The 22,942-nt window shown below is 41.4% G+C and overlaps 1 protein-coding gene across 1 annotated transcript; it reads right to left on the bottom strand.

Annotated features, from left to right (window-relative positions):
* Positions 1 to 267: 267 nt before the first annotated feature.
* STEAP1 (STEAP family member 1) lies at positions 268 to 21,743 on the bottom strand. Its single transcript, XM_043968922.1, has 5 exons — positions 21,581 to 21,743; positions 9,611 to 9,712; positions 3,585 to 4,097; positions 1,627 to 1,791; positions 268 to 525 (listed from the first exon to the last, which is right to left on the bottom strand). Exons 2-5 carry the CDS (start codon positions 9,698 to 9,700, stop codon positions 268 to 270), a joined length of 1,026 nt encoding a protein of 341 aa, XP_043824857.1. The 5' UTR covers positions 9,701 to 9,712; positions 21,581 to 21,743.
* Positions 21,744 to 22,942: the final 1,199 nt, after the last annotated feature.

A 22,942-nucleotide genomic window follows, 5' to 3' on the forward strand; every position in this document is an offset into this window, starting at 1 on the left:
ACCTATTTGTTCTGCCTTATTCTGCTACACACGTATAAACACTGTTCTGGGTCGAATACACACACACACATACATAAACACACATGTATGTATGCATGTTTTTTTGGTCTGATTCTAGTTGGTAAAGAAATCCAAAAGCTCAAATTATACCTCCAGTAAAGAGACAGCACACTGATTAAGAAATTGAAAGAAAGTTCCTTTATAAAACATAAATACAAATCGAAATGCTTTGTGAGAGAATTTAAATTCGGCAAAAATCCATGTGTTCTACATATGAACACACACCTCAGCTTTATCAATTTTCTTGGGATCTTCCCAGCCATGCCTTATTTTCTGTAACCTCTTCCTGTAGCATGGAAGGAGCAATATGACTTTACCCATCAGGACAACAACAGGAAGTAGAACCACTATCATAAATGTAGGAGGGGTATACCATATGAACTGCTTTATATCCACCCATTTGTCCCAGGCAAAAATCATTGCATGAATCGTGCCTAGGAAAAGGCAAAAGATTCCCAAATTGCTCTGTGAGGGAAGAAAGGGAAAAAGAAATTAGTCCAGCAACAAGACAGGTACAATGATACATTAGAAATTTCAAGGAATGGGTAGCTAGGTGGCACAGTGGATAGAGCACTGGCCCTGGAGTCAGGAGGACCTGAGTTCAAATTTGACCTCAGACACTTAACACTTACTAGCTGTGTGACCCTGGGCAAGTCACTTAACCCCAATTGCCTCACAAAAAAAAAAAAAGACATTTCAAGGAAGCCATTTCCTTATCTACAAAATAAGAGAGTTGTGAGAGTTGTGTTAAATCAATGTTTCTTAACCTGAAGTGTGAACTTAAAAAAAATATATTAACTATTAACTTGTCAAATTAATTCTCTTGATTCAGTTGATTGAATAACTGTTGAGTGAACTCAGTATAGCTACTTCAAAATAATCAAGTGTCCTCTGTAAGGATTTTAATAACATTATTTTAAGGAGGGGTCCATAGACTTCAGCAGACTGCCAAAGAGATCCAGGACACATAAGAAGTTAACAATCCATGGAGTAGATAATTCCAAGGTCTCTTCCATGTCCAAAACCAGGAAAGTTGTCTTTTTTGAAAATTTATTTTCACATGGACTAAACTTTAAAAGAATGGACAAACGGGGGAATGGGGGAGGTATAGGACAAAGTCTGTCTTTGTTTCCAGATAAGAACAGAATTCTTGACTTTGAAGAAATCTAAGTTTGTAGATAACAGGCTAGTATATAACAAGTTGTCTGAACAAATAAACAGCAAATTTCAAGTCCTTCTGTGTAAGAGAGATCTTATAAAGCTTTCTATCTAAGGAGAGCCTCATTTGTGTTGTATTAAGCCTTGTCTTTTTGTATTTGGTGAGGGCATTTGTTTTGGCTTCTAGGAACAGGAGGGAAAAGACATAAATTCAAATTTTAATTATGCTTACTAATTGAGTAAGAGGGTGGAGTACTTGCTTTCAACCAACCAACTTATTTAATACTCTACTTATTTATTACCCAACTTATTTAATACCATGATTCTGTGGGTTAAGAAGGAAATATATTGGCTATCTTAGGAGCACAGAGAGATGTCTCAACAGTCTTACTGCTTTTTACTAAGTACCTGAATATAGTGAAATTCTCTCCAGGTCAGGGAGTCACTGATGGATGGAATGGAGGTCAGTGCCAGCAGGGCCAGCAAAGCAAGTCCCACGATTCCTATAGATACATAAATTTCCATTCTCCAAACATCATGCGCAATCCAAGCATCTGCTTTATTTTGTTGGACCTAAAAGACAGGCAAAAAGGGAAGGAAGAATGTTTGTTGTTCAGTCATTTCAGTTGTGTTGGACTCTTCATGACCCCATTTAGGATTTTCTTAGCAGAGATGCTGGAGGTGGTCTGCCCTTTCCTTCTCCAGCTCATTTTACAGATGAGGAAACTGAGGCAAACAGGGTGAAGTGACTAGCCCAGCTAGTAAGTGTCTAAGGCTAGATCTGAATTCACAAAGATGAGTTTTTCTGGCTCTAGGCCCAGCTCTCTATCTGACTAGGAAGGCGGCATGGTACAATGGATAGGATACTGGGTTTGGAGTCAGAAGACCTGGGTTCAGAATATGGCTTTTCTACTTCTACCTATGGGACAAAGAACAAATGACTTAGCCTCTCTCGGGCCTCAGTTTCCTTGGTTGGATTAGATGGCCTCAGAGATAGCTGTCTAGCTCCAAAAGCACAAATGCTTCTTCAGTTTTTCCTCCATCACTTAGCCCTGATAGCCAGTGACCAACACAGCCTTCAGGAGCCAGGTTTTTTTCAGCATGCAGCCCATGGGAGCGACTTAGGGACTAAAGGCAAGACAGGGCCAGGCCACTGTTGTTGTTGTTGGTGTGTGTGTGTGTGTGTGTGTATGTGGCAATATGCTTCAGTGCAGGGTGATTAACAGGAGCAAAAGAGAGGCCCCAGGTATGAAATATAACTTACAGGCTCGAACAACTTGACCTTCCTGGTTTTTGCTTTGAAGGATGCCTTATGGTAGATAGTAAAAAATCCTAGCTCAGGGGTCACAAGACCTAGGTTCAAACTCCATCTCTGACAATTTCTGCTCATGTAAAACTTAGGAAAATAGCCTAACTTCCCTGGACCTCAGAGGTTTCCTGATCTGCAGAAAGAATGTGGTTGGGGGGCAGCTAGGTGGCGCAGTGGATAGAGCACTGGCCCTGGAGTCAGGAGGACCTGAGTTCAAATCCAGCCTCAGACACTTAACACTTACTAGCTGTGTGACCCTGGGCAAGTCACTTAACCCCAATTGCCTCACTAAAAAAAAAAAAAAAAAAAAAAAAAGAATGTGGTTGGACTGGATGGTTTATTATTTTATTAAAATCCAACTGGAATAATACAAACATTTGTAAAGCTTTTTAACATTTGCAATGCACTTTACATACATTATCTGCATACCTTACCTATATATAAGGTAGATACTTTTGGGGGGTGTGGATGGAGAGGTTAGAAGGTGCTCCTGGTCTGTGATTTCTTTGGTTTAGGAATCCCCTCGTAATGAGGAAACTGCTTCTGTGAATGAGGACTATAGGAACTAATGAAGAAGCAACTTTTCTGCAACTTTCCAGCTTAAAGAACTCCTTGCCGCACTGAGGAGTTAAGTGATTTGTCCAGGGTTACACAGCCATTATGTCTCAGAGGTACTATGGGAACCCAGTCTTCCTAACTCCAAATCCCGTGATCTCTCTCTCTCCCTACTATACCACACTGTATAAGCCATTCTTTGTTGTTGTTGTTTTTTTAGTGATGCAATTGGGGTTAAGGGACTTGCCCAGGGTCACACAGCTAGTAAGTGTTAAGTGTCTGAGGCTGGATTTGAACTCAGGTACTTCTGACTCCAGGGCCGGTGCTCTATCCACTGCACCACTTAGCTGCCCCTGTATAAGCCATTCTTAAAAGTTTCAAATGAAAGCAGAAAGAAAGTCAATTGATAGATTTTCAGGGGGCTTCTGGAGTAGAAAGAGTAGGGAGGAAATCATTAGTTAATGTAGAATTTGGGGGTATTAGTATCACCATAGAACCATACCTGTTTATATGCCCAGTTTAGCAGCAAGTATCTGTAAGACCTCCTCATTGGATAGGACAAACTGTAAATTGCGTGCAGTGCGGCAAAAAAGAAACTGAGGAGCCCAAATTGCTTCCTTGCCAGCATCCATTTATCCAGCCAATCAGGAAATCGCTTATACTTGGTTCCATTACGAAGCTGGAAAGCAGCGGCGATTATCCCTGGCAAATAAACCAATGCCAAGAGGGTGAGGGAAACATCTGGCAGAACTTTGTTGACGACCAAGATTGGGATCTTATAGAAAAGGTATGCCCGAGTCTTCACAAGAGGGTAGATGATTTCCCTTAGACAAGTATAAAGGAAGGTTAGAAGGGCTATGATTGCCGCCATCTTAATGGGCATACGCCACTGGGGAAAGAGTTCCAGTTTGTCCTTCAGCTCTGCAGGGCACTCAAAGCCATCGAAGCCAGTCGTTTGATGTAAATGGAAAAGTTCAGTTGTCTTTGGGATGCTGATATCTCTTGAGTCCTTTGCCTAAAAGAAGGAAAAGAAAACATGCTAAGGAAAATTAGAGAAGGCAGCAAGTGCTCACGTCCTTAACTGCTTACAAGTCATTTACACTCATGTGTAAATGGATCCAGGAGTTCATTGGTGGCTCCCTCCACCAACATAGATCAATCATGCTCTTTTCCTATGACCCAGTAAATGCTCTGTTATTCTATAGACCAGTGGCGTCAAACTCAAATAGAAACAGATCCCCGTGGCCCCCATGTTGACTTAGAAAAGCACAACTTAGCATTATCTTTGTTGTGTTTTGTTTTTATTTATTTGTGAAACATTTTCCAATTAGGTTTTAATCTGGTTTAGGCCTCACTTGGGAGTTTTGTGGGCCCTAAGTGGGTCATACATTTGACACCTCTGCTATAGATAAACTCATAAGGAGTTTGCTTCCAAGACAGCCAGACCCTCAAAAAAACAGACTCATATCTTTCCACTAGGCCTATATCCACAGTTTCAGGCTGGTCATGGCCTGCCAGAACTTGTGTTTTGCTGGGATAGGCTTCAAAAACCTGTGCTGATCTCATTGCCACAGTGAGGCATCAGAGCAGGGCTTGGTGGAGGCACTGGTGGGATATATGCTAAATATACCATGTCATAGCCAAAGTTGTAATGATGGGACCCAAAATATTTTGTTTTTTGGGTTTTGGTTAGGTAATGCTGATGTAGTTTAGACTTCACTGTCATCTTACTATTTATTCCTTTTGAAGGGAATGGAAAGGAAGAGAGTAAACATTTATATAGTGCTTACTGTATGCCATACACTTTGCTAAGTATTTTACAAATATCTCATTTGATTTATACTAGCAGTATATATATAAGATCTGGATGATGTAATGGATAGAGTGCAGGGCCTGGAGTCAGGAAAACCATCTTCCAGAGTTCAGTTCTGGACCTTAGATACTTAATAGCTGGGTGACCCCGGTCAAGTCACTTAACCCTGTTTGCCTCAGTTTCTTCATCTATAAAATGAGGTGAAGAAGGATATGGCAAAACCATTCCAGTATCTTTGCCAAGAAAACCCCAGATGGGGTCACAAAGAGCAAGACAAGACTTAAAAGCAACTGAACAAAGCAGTATGTATGTAGATATGTATGAATGGATGTCTATCTATATATAGAATATACCACACACAAAACATACATATTTATACATGTATGAATATGCAGCATATACATGCTTATCTCCATTTATATACATATTTGTGTTTGTATGCATGCATATACATACATGTGGATTCAGGTCCTATCTCTGCCACATGCTGACTGTGTGACCCTGAGCAAGTTATCTACCTTCTCAGCACCCTAGCCAAGTCTCTCAAACTCTAAGTTGGAAAAGGCTGACCTGTATCAGTAAAGGGACTTTCCTCACTCAGGGGCCTTCCTATACTAATGAAGTCACTGATATATTGCTCCTATTCATAGAGAGTATCCCCAAAGTCTTAGTGCAGTTTGAAAACTTTAGAGCTTAAAACTGCACTAAGATTGTTAGACTCCATATGTGTGTACGTAAATATATGTGCCTTTGCAAAGAAGCAATATGGATGCCTAGATCTCTATGGTCCATCTATGTGTCTGTACACCGACACACAGAATGGGGGAGACAGTGAGACAAAATATACTTGTGTGTATACATACATGCACTGCATACACACACACACACACACACACACACACACACAATATACATACTGTTATTCAGTTGTTTTTTTGTTGTGTCTGATTCTTTGTGACCCTGTTTAGAGTTTTCTCAGCAAAGATGCTGGAGTGGTTTGCCATTTCCGTCTCCAGCTCATTTTACAGATTGAGGAAGCTGAGGCAAACAGGGTTAAGTGACTTGCCCAGGGTCACACAGCGGGGAAATGTCTGAGATCAGATTTGAACTCTAGAAGATGAGTCTTCCTTACCCCAGGCCCAGCACTCTATCCACTGTACTACCTAGCTGATCCCAGCCTATGATTTCATTGAGATCGAAAACTCCCAGTGATGAAACTCCCTTCACCAATCCGGATTAGTAACTCATATAAACTTAGTGTTGGAGAAGTGCCTTGAGAACTGAGCTGGTGAATATAGCTGGCTCATAGTCCCAGGACTGGTATGTGTCAGGTACAGAAGCGGAAGCCAGGTCTTATGACTCCAAGATAGGCCTTCCATCCTCTGTGGCATACTGCCTGTCCCGGGCATAAAACACACACACACACACACACACACACACACACACACACACACACACGGTAAAGGACAACTATGCTACTGGACTTGGAAGAGGGTGGGGAGAAATGCAACTGTAAAGCAAATTAAAAAGTCATACTCATTAATCAGGAAGTGGAGGATGTTTATAAAAACTTGCTTTTAGAATCTTTTCCTCAAATACTTTTTGAGGAATTAATACTTCATTGATCCATAGGAAAAAAACGAGTCACAGAATCACAGAATTTCAGAACTGAAATGGATCTCAGCAGCAATTCCAAATGAATCCCCACTATACCATACAAGGACATCCTTCTTCTGTGGGAAGAACTCCAATGTATATTATTTATCTTAAGTCAGCAGCATTAAGTCCATGGGTAGCTGGATAAAGTGCTGGCCCAGGAGTCAGGAGGATCAGAGTTCAGATGTGACCTCAGATACTTACTAGCTGTGTGACCCTGGGCAAGTCACTTAACCCCATTTGCCTCAGTTTCCTCATCTGTAAAATGTGCTGGAGAATGGTAATGGCAACCACTCCAGTTTCTCTTCCAGGAAAAACCCCAAATGGAGTCACAAAGAGTCGGACACAACTGAACAACAATGATACAAAAACTATTGAGTCCAAATGTGGGGCTTTTACTGTATGTTCCAATATTGTGATTTTGTTTCAAAAACCAGTTAGCTACCTAAGGACTGGTAGACCTAAAAGTTCCATTGGGAAGTATGTGGCCAGATTTGTACTTAGGTCAAATAAAAATACAAATTTATAGTAATATTTTTATAATGTTTTGAGTTCATAGAGAGCTTTTCTTGTTTACTTTGTCTTTTTTTTTTTTTTGCAGGGCAATGAGGGTTAAGTGACTTGCCCAGGGTCACACAGCTAGTAAGTGTCAAGTGTCTGAGGCCGAATTTAAACTCAGGTCCTCCTGAATCCAAGGCCAGTGCTTTATCCACTGTGCCACCTAGCTGCCCCCTCTCCTTTACTTTGTAAAGGACATAGTTTAAAGCATTATAATCCCTATGAAACTGGCTGTACTGAAAAATAATCTGATTCCCCATACTGCCCTTAGGTAAGCATGAGGGTAACATCCTAAGTCATTGACAATATATTTTGTTTCCTTTTCTCATAACCGTCATTAGGAGCATAGAAAAGACTGATAATACCAGGTGTTGGTAACAATGAGAAGCAGTATGGTGTCGTGGAGAGAAGATTGGCCTTGGAGAATGAACACCTAGTTTCAAATCCTTCCACTGACATGGCCCTGGCCAAATTATTTTACTTTTTGGTGACCTGGGGGCCCTTGCTCAGACTTACGGATGAATTGCTGATCTGCAGCATTGGAAAGAGGTTTCCATATTAGAGAATTTCCTCATACAATATGGTGACAATTCCAGCTCAAGAGGAAACAATGACTGTGACTGTTACATCCCTAGGGATGGAAAGCCAATATTTGGATCATGCTTATGCATTAAGAGGCAGTGTGGGGGGCAGCTAGGTAGCGCAGTGGATAGAGCACTGGCCCTGGAGTCAGGAGGACCTGAGTTTCAAATTCGGTCTCAGGACACTTAACACTTACTAGCTGTGTGACCTTGGACAAGTCACTTAACCCCAATTGCCTCAACTAAAAAAAAAGAAAAGAAAAAAAAGGCAGTGTGATGATCTGGTTGAAAAGGGCACTCTAATTAGACTCAAATATGTGGGTTGAAGTGTTAGCTGTACAGCATGCCAGGTCTGTGATTTTGGTCAATTCTTTTTATTTCTGTGTGTCAGTTTCTTCATTTATAAAAATAGGGATAATTATCCTCGCAGCTACTTTTCTTATAGGCTTGCTTTGTGACCTGCAAGTAGTACATAAAAGGGAGCAGTTGCTAAGGAAAATGACACTAACATCAATAAGCTTCAAGTGGATCAGCTGCCTAATTGTGAAAGCGCCCATCATCAAAAACAGCATCATAACAGAACAGAAGAAGGTACCTTTCACAAACTATGGTTCAGGAGAGAATCCACAACCTAATAAGGGAGAGAGGAAATCACAAAAGAAAAAAATAGACAATCGTGATTTTATAAAACATAAGTGCTTTTGCACAAACAAAATAAATTAACTTGAATAAGATAAGCAGGTCAGTTGTAAAAAAATTCTTTGCATCAAACATTTCTGATAAAAGTCCTATATCTGAAACCCAGTAGATGAGGGATGAAAGGTTATGAAGAGTTTTCAAAAGAAGAAATGTAAACTATCAACAACCACATGAAAGAATGTTCCAAATCACTAATATTAACACAAATGCAAATTAAAACAATGAGGTTTCACCTCATGCCCATAGGCATGATTGGCAAGGGGTGATTGAATACAGAGAATGTTGAGGGGCCAGTAGGAAGAAAGAGATATAAATGCACTAGTGCTGGAGTTGTGAATGTCTAGCAATTATGGAAAATAAATTGAAATTTGGAAAGAAAAGGAACTAAAGAGACCCCGTGATCCATCTAGTGGGAATATGCCTCAAAAAGAACAAAGACAGAACAGCTCTATATACAGCAAAATATTCTTTATGGCAGTTCCTATGGTGGAAGAAACTGGAGACAAAATCCATACCTACTGATTGGACAATGTCCAAACAAATTGTATTATATGAATATAATGGAATTAATTGCACTGTAAGAAATGATGAATTCAGAGAAACATATGAAATAATGAAGAGTAAAAAAATAAGAACCCAAAGATACAAAAAGATCATAATATAAATGACTACACACTAAAAGACAAAGGAACTCAGATAATGCAATGACCAATCTTGGTTCCAGAGAAGAGATGACGATAACAAGGAATACGATAGTGGGTATAGCATAGTATTATCTATGACTACTGTGTCATCTGTTTTTTTTTTGTTTTGTTTTGTTTTTAGTGAAGCAATTGGGGTTAAGTGACTTGCCCAGGGTCACACAGCTAGTAAGTGTTAAGTGTCTGAGGCTGGATTTGAACTCACGTCCTCCTGACTCCAGGGCCGGTGCTCTATCCACTGCGCCACCTAGCTGCCCCTGTCATCTGTTTTAAACTTTTTCCTTGTTGCTATTTGCTAGCTCTATGCCCTTGGAAAAATCATTTAATGTGAGTTTCAATTTCTTCATCTATAACAATGAAGTGCTAATAATATTATTTACCTTATAGAGCGCTTGTGGGGAACAATAAAATATTATGTAAAGTGATTATGAACCATAAAATAGCATATGTCTTACTATTATTGTTATTGCTATAAATCTAAGTTGGCATTAAGTATTATAATAATAATTATTTTTTTTACCAAATCATCACATTCCTCCATCTTCTCTTTCGGCTTCGTTTCACAATTACAACGTTCTTCTTGGTTTGTGACATCTTGTCTGTTTTCCATCCTAGAGAAAATCTGCAATATAACACATAGTGGAATAAAAATGTGTCTTAAAACAATTATTTTCATTATGATATAGAACGAGAGGCCTATTGACTGCAATGTGGGCAGCCCCAAGCGCCTTTGTAAGGATGAGAGTTGTTTCTCTGAGGAAGAAAAGACTTAGATCCTGCCTTTTGACACATCCTGACTGTGTGACCCTGGGCAAGTGACTGTGTGACTCTAGGCAAGTAACTTAACCCTCATTACCCCTCCTCCCCCCTAAAGAGTTCCCTATATTAATTCGATCACAGATCTAGAATAAGATGTATGTGTATATGTGGTTGTGTGTAATTATACAAATTGCATGATATAATGGCTAGAGAGCCAGGCTTGAGGTCAGGAAGACATGGGTTCAAGTCCTCCTTCTGACTTGACTGTGTGATTCCGAACAAAACACTTAACCTCTCAGTGCTCTGCCCCAAGACTTCTCAGTGCAGACTGAAATAGCTTAAAATATAATTGGGGGGCAGCTAGGTAGCACAGTGGATAGAGCACCGGCCCTGGAGTCAGGAGTACCTGAGTTCAAATCCAGCCTCAGACACTTAACACTTACTAGCTGTGTGACCCTGGGCAAGTCACTTAACCCCAATTGCCTCACCCCCCCCAAAAAATAAATATATAATTGGGAAATATTTAACAAAACAAATGAAAATATAATACAACACAGATAACATTACGTTTTAAAAATAAGTAAATATGTGTGACCCGTGGGGATCCTTGTTGTTTTTGTTGTTGGTCCTTTGGAAGAGGACCAATGACATCACTGCTCTAGGCACCTAACTCTAAGAGAATTAACCACAGAGGGGGCACAGAACTGCACTAGTACAGGTAAATTGCTCACCCAGGAGTTGAAATAAGTCTATAAAATAAAATAAACATAGATATATATCCGCAAAATGATATATCATCTATATTATCTGGATATGATAGAAATGTATGCACACATGTTATATAGGATACGTATATACAGTGCAGATTTGATTAATTGGTCATTTTGGGAAACTTAGATGAACTACTTTTACACATGAACCGATAGTGATTAAATTCCCTAGGAGAAGGGCAGGAAAGAAAATGTTTCTGAACATTTTATCATAGAGATGATATCACAAAATATAGTAAGTATAATTAAAATAGCCCTATTAGTATTCAACTTCAGGTGTGGTGGGTTCATTATACTTCTGTGGGCTGTCCTAGAAAGTTAACCAAACCATAGACTAATATTAACTTTTAGAGTACAGCTTGTTCTTAAGTTTGCTATTTTCCATATAGCAAACTTGTTTGAGATATCACCAGCCCCCTTGCTTTCAATTCCTATTGAAGCCATATGTTCTAGATAAGTGAACATGATTTTATGGCTTCAGTAATGTTCTAGACAGGTAGATGAGTTGCTGGCTCTCTTCTGGTCCCCTTGAAGCCCCAAAGATTCCCAAAATCTGAGCATGGAGGGACCTGAGAGTTCATTTCGTCCAACTTGTCACTAAATGTAGGAATCCTTCTTACAATATCTCCAGTTATCAATTATGCATCTTCTGCTACAAATATTTTCAGTGATATCAAGCTCATTACCTCATGGTGGGAACCTATTTCATTTATGTACAGCTTTAATTGTTTTTAGATGGTTTCCTAGATAGAATGGGGTCATATCCCATGGAGAAACAGTTTCCTTTGCAAAGTTGCATGACACAAAGCAAGAAAATAAAGATGGTGCAAGGGAAAGGCTACTGGCACTGGGTTTAGAGACAAGTGAACTCATAACTCTCAGTCACAATAAATATAACTAGCAAGATGCTCTATGACCAGATATCTTTATCATGTAAGATGAGCTTTTTGAATGAGTTGTAGAATCAATCGTCAATCAAAGGCATAAGGAGTAACAAGTTATAAAACCTCCCCCTACCTTGAGGAGAAGATGACTAGGTCAGAAGACTTCTTTTTTTTGGTGGGGCAATGGGGGTTAAATGACTTGCCCAGGGTCACACAGCTAGTGTCAACTGTCTGAGTCCAGATTTGAACTCAGGTCCTCCTGAATCCAGGGCCAGTGCTCTACACACTGCACCACCTAGCTCCCCCCTCCCAGAAGCCTTTTCAATGGATTTTCCATTGGAAACTCGATGCACCTAGGAGAGGTGGCATCAGGACTCTACAAAGGTATTGACCCTGAGAGTTTAGAAGAGAACTGTTACACACACCAAAGGGCAGAAAGGACTTAGAGAAGCTGGGAGTTGTGGATTATATTTTTGATGTTTTGTCCTTTAAATCTGACCCCACTTTTCCCTGAACTCTGTAAGTACATGTGTATGGGTTTGTCCCAGACTTTTGGGACAAATGCTTTGTGCCAGCTGTGCTTACTATACTACGTTAGTGATTAAACATTTCTAAAAGTGAATCACAGCTTCTCCAACATTTATTATTTTCCTTTTTTTGTCATATTAGCTATTCTGATAGGTGTCAGGTGGTACGTCAGAATTGTTTTCATTTGCATTTCTCTAATCAATAGTAAATTAGAGCATTTTTCATATGGCAATATATAACTTTGATTTCTTCATCAGAAAACTGCCTGTTGATATCCTTTGACCATTTCTCAATTGGGGAATCTTGCTTAATTCTTATAATGGATTATGTCAGTTAGGTCATACACATTAAGGAAAGTAAACCTATGAGAGATGATAAACTGTAATAATTCTGAATCTGAAGCCCATCTGTCAAAAATATTTCTTTCTTTTGAAATGGGAGGTGGTCTCCATGAACAAGTTTTATTATAGCAATGCCTGAGATTAATTTATTATTTTTAAAATCACTGGTCTTAGGGGAAGCTAGGTGGCACAGTGGATAGAGCACAGGCCCTGGAGTCAGGAGGACCTGAGTTCAAATCCAGTCTCGGACACTTAACACTTACTAGCTGTGTGATGCCAGGCAAATCACTTGACCCTGTTTGCCTCAGTTTCCTTATCTGTAAAATAAGCTGGAGAAGAAAATGCAAATCAGTCCAGTTTCCTTGCCAAAAAAATCCCAAATGGGGTCACAATGAGTTGGACACAGCTGAAAAATGAATGAATGACAAAAGTGAATTATATAAAATGTTAGATTTGGAGATGGCTGATCATGGGCAAATCGCTTAACCTGGATAGGTCTCATTTTCTTCCTGCTTAAAAAATGAGGGGTTTCTAAGGTTCTTTCCAGCTTTAAATCAATTAATTTATGATCTTAGCAACAGTAGTACTTTATTTTAACTGCTACCATCTTTAGAAAATTTATTTGGAATACAGAAAAAAAAACCAATTAGACAAGCAGATATTTATTCAGTGGTTCCCATACACTAGCCCTTTGTTGGGAATTGAGTAGGAGATGAGAAAATTTAAGACGTGGTCCCTGCCCTCAAGGGTATTACAGTCTATTTATTTATGAGATACTGTACCAAGGAAAAACACATCTTGTCCAGTGTTACATTAAAAAAGCATATGGCTGGGCCAAGAATAAAAAAAGTCATTTCTATTAAAATAAACATTGAATTCTTTGATGTTTTAAAGGTAACATTAATGCTGAAAAGGCAATGGAACAAAGGCTACATTAACCTAGGGATATTTACATAACTTTCATGTCTATGATATTTTTGCTTCATCAAACCCTATATAATATATCTGTATTTACATCCCCTCTGGAGAAGCCAAGCTTATGAAGTTTGTTAGAAAATAGTTGCCATCAATTATTGCATAAGTTTTGTGTCAACATTTGCCAGGTGAGCAGTGATTAAAATGTGATTTTTTTATTTGAATAATGCCTTGTCGCATACAAAATGAGTTTCAATAGAAAAGTATTTTTCTATCTCTAAAATTGTCCCAGTGTGTATAACTCTGAATTCCTTGTATTTGTTGACTTCCAACTTGTTTTGTTCACTGTGCTAGGTGCTAAGCATGCTTAACAAGAAATAGTTCTGCAGTCTAGGAGCATCTACCCATGATGCTCTCCAAAACACTGCATTGACTTCCATTTTCTGCAATGGATTACTTCAAGTCATGACACCAGAACCATAATCAATCAGGTAGGGGAAACTGGGACTTCGACCTGGGACACCAAATTTAGAGAGGCCCAATAGCACTCTCAGTCTGGTTGTTCAGTCATGTCTGACTCTTTGTGACCCCATTTGGGTTTTTTTTTTTGGCAAAGGCACTGGAGTAGTTTTCCATTTTCTTCTCCAGCTCATTTTACAGATGAGGGAACTGAGGCAAACAGGGTTAAATGACTTGACCTGGGTCACACAGTTAATGTCTAAGGCTGGATTTGAACTCAGGAAGATGGATCTTCTTGACTCCAGGACAAGCACTCTATCTACTGCACCATCTTTAGCAGTGTAGAAATAGCAGAGCTTTAGCACCTTATAAGAGTGATAAGTTAAAACCTAGCTTCTTAAACTGTGGGTCATGACCCATAGGGAGTCACGTAACTGAATGTGGGGGTTGTGAAAAATTTGGCAACAGTAAAAGGTTATGTATACCTATTTTATATACCTATATACCAAAGGTCATATAACAATTTCTCAGGCAAAAAGGAGTTGCAAATGGAAAAAGTTTAAGAAGCCCTGAGTAAAAACAGGAAGATACAAGATGGGTAAGCTTTTCCTTTCTGTACTTACTCTTCAACTAAGGGTACACTTTATGTCATTTGCCACAGCCCTGGTTGGTAGTACACCCTTTCCTCTCACATTCTTGCACAAAAATTCCTAGCCATCACTTCACAAAGCTAAACCCTGTGCTAATCCATAGCTAGGCTTCTGAATCAGAATCTCCCTCAGGAAACTTCACCAGATATTTGTAGGGGCTAGATTCAATAAAGATCTGGAATTTAGCAGAGTGAAAATCAATTATTATGAGTATTCCTTAGGAGGAAAAGGGATGGCATATAGGACAAGAGGGATGGAGAGAATCCTCTTAATTTGTGCTCTGGAGCCTGCTTTATCTCAGAGCCAGTACAAAGTTGCTTTGGCCCATGACCCTGAAGGGGAGAATAAAGGTCGGGGGGGCTCTTCCCTGAGACACCCACCAGATTGGCAGTGTTAGGGGACTCAGGGCCACTATTTTATGCAATACAAAGGTAGCTTTACAAACTGGGCAGATGGCCAGTTTGCATCTGACCATCAGTATGGGAGAGCTGGGAAGTCATTTTGGAGAACATTGCCAAGTTAAAAAGCAGGGCAACAAGCTAAGCATGGGGGTGGAGGGCAAGGCCACCCTAGATGAAGGAACAGAAACCAAATAAAGTAAATCTCACAGACTGAAGTCAAATAAGTCTTTGCTTGTATCCAGGCAGGGAGAATCACAAATAGTAGTCTTCATCTATTTTATTTACTCCTGCTAAATTCCCTCATTTTAAGCAGAGAAATCTTGGATGGGACAACTCAGCAGAAGGCATTACAGTATCTAGGTGTTAGGAGCTCCAGGGATTGACTCCTGCTGTTAGAATATTTTCCATTTCATTTGGCTGTTCTAAGATTGTTGGACTGCAGTTTGTGCTAAATATTGACTCAGTCATAACCAGCTCCTGCTTATGTTGAAGGCATTTTAATATGTGGAAATGGAATGACTAGGATACACTGTGGGCTGCATTACATTTCCAAGCTTTCCTATAATTACTTGTGTACACTTGTTTCACCACATTCAGCTGGGAAAGACAGATGTTTTCCTTTGCTGTTTTTCTAAGCAGTCGCCTTCCCCCTACCCTCCCTACTTAAAATTCATCTACCAAAATCCTCATGAGGTCTGGAGATTCTTGGAGTCTGAGCCCACAGAGCTCAAGCTTTGGGTGAGTCATAAGAATTTTAGGGCTGAAGGCTCGGCACCCTCCCAATACCTGAAAAAGAATGTCTACCATCATCTATCTGACAAGGGATCATATAGCCTTGTCTTGAAGACTTTCTGCAAGTGTGAATTCATTACTTCTCAACATAGTTGATTCTACTTTTGGACAATTCTAATAGGCATTTCCTCTCTCTGTCTCTCCTTCCCTCTCTCTTTCTCTCTTCCTCCCTCCCTCTTTTTCTCTCCTTTTGCTCTCTTCTTCCTTTCCTCTCCTTTTCTTTCCCCTCTCCTTCCCCGCAAGGTCATCTCCCATTTACACTACACTACACACAAAGACACAGACACACACACATCTTGTATGGACATAAGTTGTTTATATGTAATCTTCCCCATTAGAATGGTAACTCTTTGAGAGCAGGGACCATGCTTTTCTTTTGATCCTTTTTTTTTTTTGGTGGGGCAATGAGGGTTAAGTGACTTGCCCAGGGTCACACAGGTAGTGCCAAGTGTCTGAGGCAGGATTTGAACTCAGGTCTTCCTGAATCCAGGGCCAGTGCTCTACCCACTGCGCCACCTAGCTGCCCCCGGACCATGTTTTTCTTTCATTTATACCCTGACTATGCTTAGTCCAGTGCTTGGCACATAGTTAACATTAGATTCATTTATGTGACTAACTGCCCCAACTCTTGCTATCTTCTGCCTATTGCTTTCTGAGATCCAGAAGGAGAAATCTAATGTCTCTTCCTCCATGCTATGGCCCTTCAAAGACTTGGAAGACAACAGCCACATTTCCTCTAATCCTTCTTCAGCTTCTGAAGAATCTCCCTAGGGGAGCTTATCAGCTCCCAAGGGTTGAATTATCCTCTCCATGCAAATGATTCCCAGATCTCTATGTCCAGCCCCAACATCTCTCTTGAGCTCCCATTTCATATCACCTACTGCTTCTTGGACATCTCAAATTGGATGTTCCATTGGTACCACTGTCCAAATCTGAACTCCTTTTCTTCCTGCCCCGCCCCCCCCCAAGCCATCTCTTCTTCCCAAGCTTCCTACTGAGGGCACCATGATCTTCCTAGTTTGCAACTCAGTGTCTTCTTTGACTCTTCATTCTCTCTCACCCCCCCCACCCATATCCAATCAGTTGACAAATCCTACTGATGCTATCTTTAAAACTTCTCTCCTCAAAAAAAATCAAAACAAAACTCTCTACACCTCGTTCTCTCCTTTGACACTGTCATCGCCCTGGTGTAGGCCCTATCACCTCACCCCTGGACTATTGCAATAGACTAATGGTTGGTCTTCCCACTCCGATCCATTTTCCACTCTGTTGCCAATATGATCTTACTAACGAGAAGATCTGACCATGTCATCACCTTAACTTGATAAACTCTAGTGGTTCCCTATTTCCTCCAGGATCAGATATAAAGCCTTGTTTGTCATCTAAAGCTCTTTATTACTTGGTTCCTTCCTACCTTTCCAATCTTTTTTTTTTTTTTTGGTGAGGCAATTGGGGTTAAGTGACTTGCGTAGGGTCACACAGCTAGTGTCAAGTGTCTGAGTTCAGATTTGAATTCAAGTCCTTCTGAATCCAGGGCTGGTTCTCTATCCACTGCGCCACCTAGCTGCCCCCTCCAATCTTTCTACACTTTGCTCTCCTCCATATATTCTATGACCCAGTTGCTCAGGCCTACTGACATTTCCTGATATGCCAACTCTCATCTTTTTGCTTTTTGACTGGATGTTGCCCATGCCTGGAATGATCTCCCTCCTTACTTCCACCTCATAGATGTCTTCACTTCTTTTAGGACACAGCTCAAATCTCTCTTCAGGAGGCCCTTCCCTCAGGGCCTCCCATTGGCACTGTGTGTATCTTATATGAACACATACATTTCCCCCCATTAGAATGTGAGCTTCTGGGGCAGCTAGGTGGTGCAGTGGATGAAGTACTGGCCCTGGATTCAGGAGGACCGGAGTTCAAATCCGGCCTCAGACACTTAACACTTACTAGCTGTGTGACCCTGGGCAAGTCACTTAACCCCAATTGGCTCACCAAAAAAAAAAAAAAAAGTGAGCTTCTTCAAGGGCAGGGTCTGTTTTTGCCTTCTTTAATATTCCCAGTACTTAGCATAGAGTCTGGTACATAGTAAAGTGCTTAGGACATGCTTGTTATCTACATCCAGAGAAAGAACCGATGAATAGAAGTATGGAATAATTTAAAATATCTATATATCTATAGATATAGATCTATCTATCTATCTATCTATCTATCTATCTATCTATCTATCTATCTATCTATCTGTGTTTAATGGCAGCCATCTCTAAGGCAGGAGGGGGAGAAACAAGAAATTCATGCAATAGCTGGTATATACTTAAAAGGAATAACAATTTGTAGATAGTAGATTTGTAGTTTCATGTACAATCATCTTATTTTCTTATACTATGTTATGGAAATGCCTGTTTCATTCCAGAAATTAAAAATAAAATAAATTTTTAAAAGAAATGCTTGTTGACTGACTGATTGATAACCACTCACAGTTTCTTTAACCAATCTTCATGTGGCACAGATTTAAGGCTTGTTCACCATCCTGGTTACCCTCCTTTGGATATTATCTAGCTTATCAATGTCCTTCTTAAATTTTGCCCCTCAGACCTGATCACTGAATACTTCAAATGTGATCTGACCAAGGCAAAATAGTGGGGGGCTTTGCCCTCCTTATTCCTCTCAATGCAGCCCAATACTGCATTAGCCTTTTCCCCTTCTCTGCTACTACCATTGACTCATATTGAACTTTTGGTCCAGCGGGTTGTGCCAAACTAGAAAGGCCTGGGATATGGGCTTACCAATGGATTGCATGCCAGTTGCCTGAAGAACAGTTTGGCTAAGTCTGGGCAGCCTCCTCACTAGGTTGGCTGAAGATTAATAAATCTTAGGACCATAGCAACTTCCAAAGATCATCTGTTAAGTAATAGAGGGTGAAATCAGCTTTGGAGGATGTATTTATACAAAATCATGCCTTTCTGAAGTAAAATTTATATATGCTTTTTAAGAAATGTAATTCGGGGGCAGCTAGGGGGCACAGTGGATAAAGCATCGGCCCTGGAGTCAGGAGGACCTGAGTTCAAATCCCACCTCAGACACTTGACACTTACTAGCTGTGTGACCTTGGGCAAGTCACTTAACCCCAGTTGCCTTAAAAAAATGTAATTCGGTATATTCATGAAGTGCATACTTATTATTGTCCTGTGAGAAATTGGGAATATAGAAAATTCAGATGTTGCCCTTTACTCAAAGGCCCAATTATATGGGGCTCTCTTTTCATTGCTACAGATTATTGTATGAAGGGCAGGCAAAGTTGATGCTGAAGTACATATTCATTATTGTCCTATAAGAAACTGAGAATATAGAAAAAAATCTGGATGTAACCCTTGGCTCAAAGGGCCAATTATATGGGACTTTTTCTTCATGGTGGAAACTGATTACTGTGTGAAGGGCAGGTAGAGTTGTTGACAACTCCTACTCTTCTTCCTACCAGCTTTGAGATAGAAGAGGCAACATTCCAACTCCTCTTCAGGTCTTGGGGGGGGGGGAGAGACTCTGGGAAGAAGTTGACATGAGAGACTTCAGAGAATTTCCCTGAGAGATGGAATTGGATGAGATCTGAAATGCTCTCTTTTGGTTGAGCTGAGTTACCTTGCTCCCCGTGGAAGAGCTCGTTCACTCTTTATGGTCTGATATATATTCTTCCATGCATACTGTTTCTGATTTCCATCATGCTATCAATTTAGATAAATGAGTTTATATCTTATTTGCTATGTATGTTCATTGTGGAACTGGTATTTGGTGGGAATGGGGGGGGGGTCAAGCCTTGTTTATATTGCTTTGGTCTCTCTTTTCCCATTATGGCATAGAGATCAGGAGTATAGCTTGGACCTAAAAATTACTTTCCCATGACTAACAATATTTAAAGGACCAGAGAGATATAATTCTAGCCTAGCACTCCCTCTCTCTGAGGAAAGCAGAAGGGTCAGCTTCTGGCCTCACCCTCTTTCTTCCCCTCCTGGTAGGAATAAAAACCTTCATTGGTAAAGGATGGAAGAGATGTTAGAGATAGCAATTCTTGCCTTCCTGTGAGTCGCCACATCTAGATAGATCCAAGTGGGTTCATATAACCTACAAGGCTAAAAACAACAATGTAACACACCCACCATGCCACTTTATGTAAAGGGAGACACAATCAGTCATTCAGAATAAGGAAAGTAGAACCATTAGTGTCATGGGGAAAATGGGGTAGGGGGTTTGGGGTCCTTAGGAATTCTTCTTCAAAGAATTACACCCGGGGGCAGCTAGATGGCACAGTGGATAAAGCACCGGCCCTGGATTCAGGAGGACCTGAGTTCAAATCTGGCCTCAGACATTTGACACTTACTAGCTGTGTTACCCTGGGCAAGTCACTTAACCCCAATTGCCCAGCAAAAAAAAAAAAAAAAAAAAGAATTACACCCTCTTGCACACAAAAGCAATTAGAATAAGATGGTAATTTATTTGGGGAAGGGGAAGGGAAGGGAAACCATGAGAGAAATCCTTGGACTTCTTATGGGGAGAGAAACATGGCACAGAGGTAGGTCTGAGATACTAATCTCCTTGAGCAGGAGATAGGCAGGTACTTTTATAGAGGACTGATGGGGGTGACCCATCTGACTGTGGAAAGTTCCCTTAGTGAGGGATGACCATTCCCCACTGGTGGTGGCTGGAGGAATTGGGTGAGGGGCAGCTGCAGATCTCTCAAGCCATCTCTCTCCTTAGGACACAAAGGCAGCAGCCACACCCAAATTACCTCCCCAGGGTTGAGGGAGACTAGACTAAAGAAGGGTGGAGGTCCCGAAGCTAGCTCAGTCTGATCTGGTTCCACTTATCTCTTTAGGTATGTCTGTCCTTTGGTTTAAGCTTCTCCAGGAGAAGATGTACCCCAGAGAACTTCTGGGGTGCTCTGGGCCCATAACACTAGGATGGCAGCATACACAGTGACTACAATAATGTAGCCAGAAATAAAAACAAACAACCCCCCTCCCCTCAGAATTCTAACAAATTGTAAAGAACATTTTTAGTGCTGGAGAGTTCTCAGTAGAGGAGTTAGGGACTACGGGACATAAAGTGCTGTACATAACAACTCTCGGACCCAGTAGTAGTTCAGTCCTTTGGTTTTCCTTGAATGTTTTTCTTTGTTATAATAATAAAGAGTTACAATTGGAGTTAGGGGTATGACTGGTTAAGAAGGAAATGACTGGTATAAGGAAAAGGAAGGGAATAAGCATTTACATAGTGCCTATTATGTGGCAGGAGCTTTGCAAATATCTCATTTGATCCTCACAAGAACCCTCCAAGGTGAATGCTGTTATTATCCCCATTTTACCTTTGAGGAAACTGAGGCAGACAGTGACATGTCCAGGGTTACACGGCTAGGTCAAATTTGAACTCAGGATCAGGTGATCTGGCCACAGCACCATTTAGACACAAGTGAAAACAGGCCGAAAACATGAGCATTATTTAGTTAGAAACTAGGGGTGGGGGAGAGGTACAGTGAAATCACTGGTCCAGAGTCTATTCTCATAGCCAAGCACAGTGTCTGGCACGACACTTAAAAGTTTGTTGATTGAGTCATTGACTAGTCTAACAAAATGCATTTATCACTAACTAATGCATGGCAGACAAGAGGAAGCCAGAAAACACGTGGGACAACTCAACCTGAGGCTTTCCCTCATTTGCCATTCATTCATTTCCCAGAGAGTTACTGATTTTGGAAGAGGAACTGGCTGCCATCGCTGCACTTCCTCAGTACAACAGAGCGATGTGTTCCGAGGTTAGCCGGGCTCCAGGGCTGCTCCCCTCAATGGCAGCCAGGCATAAGGGATGTATTGAGTTCCAGCCCAGGCAAATATTTAGTCAGCGCCTCCCTCCAATTGGGGCACCTGAGCTAGGGGCTCCCAGAGCCCGGGAGGGGGAAGGCAAGGCAAGAGGGAGAAAAGTGCAATTGAGCAAGCTAAGACTCACCAGCTCCCGGTCCCGTCGCCCTTCTGCTGCAGCAGCGCTTTTTTCTGAAGTGTCCTGCCTCGCTCCCGCTGCCCCCCACCCCGGCCTTCCTCGTTTGGGACAGCTCTGGCTTTCCCCCTAAGAGACACAGCTGGCCTCATCAATTTCAGCGACACCCACACTTTGCCGGTTCCACACTGACTCCCCTTTCCTCCTTCCCTCGGGTCAAATATCCTTTCCCTATCCAGCCCTTCCCCTCCCCTCCCGCCCCTCCACCAGTCACCCCTCTGGAACTCCCGCCCACGGGCCGAAGCTCCTCCCCTAGTCTCGATTCCCTGCCCCAGGCCCTTTCCAGGGAAATAATCCTGGCCTGAGTTCTTCTAGCCCCTTCCTGCTCCCCATACCTCGCGACACCCCCCAACCCTCACAAGCATGGGGAGCCCCAGCTCAAAGTGTATGATGCCCCAATCCCCTCCAGCCCCTGCGCGCTGGGCTCCAACGGTGGCCTTCTCCTTCCTAGGACCTCGATGACCTGAGACCAGGACTGCGGGGTCCCCTTGGGGTTTCCATTCCTCCCACAAAGTCTCCATCCGGCTCCTCGCTTCAACTCTGCAATTCCAGGAACAAGGGACCCTATTTAACAACTCTGACCCGAGTGGATAAAGAGCGTCTAGTACGCCCGGTCCCCAACCAGGAGGTGCTTGCACGTCCGGGGCGGAATCTGCTTCGGGTTTGCTCGGCATAGAGCGCACCCCAGTAGCGCCACTTGGGGTGTTACCGCCCCAAAGCGAGAAACGTGCTTTTCCGGCACTTCTGGAGATGAAGAGAACCTCCCTTTGCGCAAGTCTTCCAGAAGGTGCCTGATGGGGGAAAAATCGGAGATTTCTGTTTCACCCACAACTCACCCAGCCTGTATCTATGTATTATTGCTTTTGAAATCTTAGCGTTTGTCTGCTGTTATGATCAGTCTTTTCTATAGCTTCCTTCCTAAGATCGCCACAGATTGACACCTGGCGGTGAAAATGGGAGTCTTGATGAAAAAGGCTACCCACCTCTGACTGAGATAATGAACCTTAAAAGAGTGCCGAGTGAGGCTATTTGTCTGTCTCTGTCTCTCCGTCCATCTATCCACCCATCCCTCTCTTTCGGCTTTCCTTTTCCTTCCTTTCTAAACACAAAATACACACGTATATATATGTGTATGTATCTCACTGTATCCTATACATGCATATGCATACACAGATATGTATGTACACACATGCATATACACACAAATGTGGACATGACCAAGGCAGAAATTTGTTTTGCTTGACTATACATATTTTTTACAAGGGTTTTGTTTTTCTTTCTTTTCCAGTGGGGTTGGGGTGGAAGGGAGAGAAG

This window comes from Dromiciops gliroides, chromosome 5, assembly GCF_019393635.1.
Source record: "Dromiciops gliroides isolate mDroGli1 chromosome 5, mDroGli1.pri, whole genome shotgun sequence".
In the NCBI taxonomy this organism is placed as follows: Eukaryota; Metazoa; Chordata; class Mammalia; order Microbiotheria; family Microbiotheriidae; genus Dromiciops; species Dromiciops gliroides.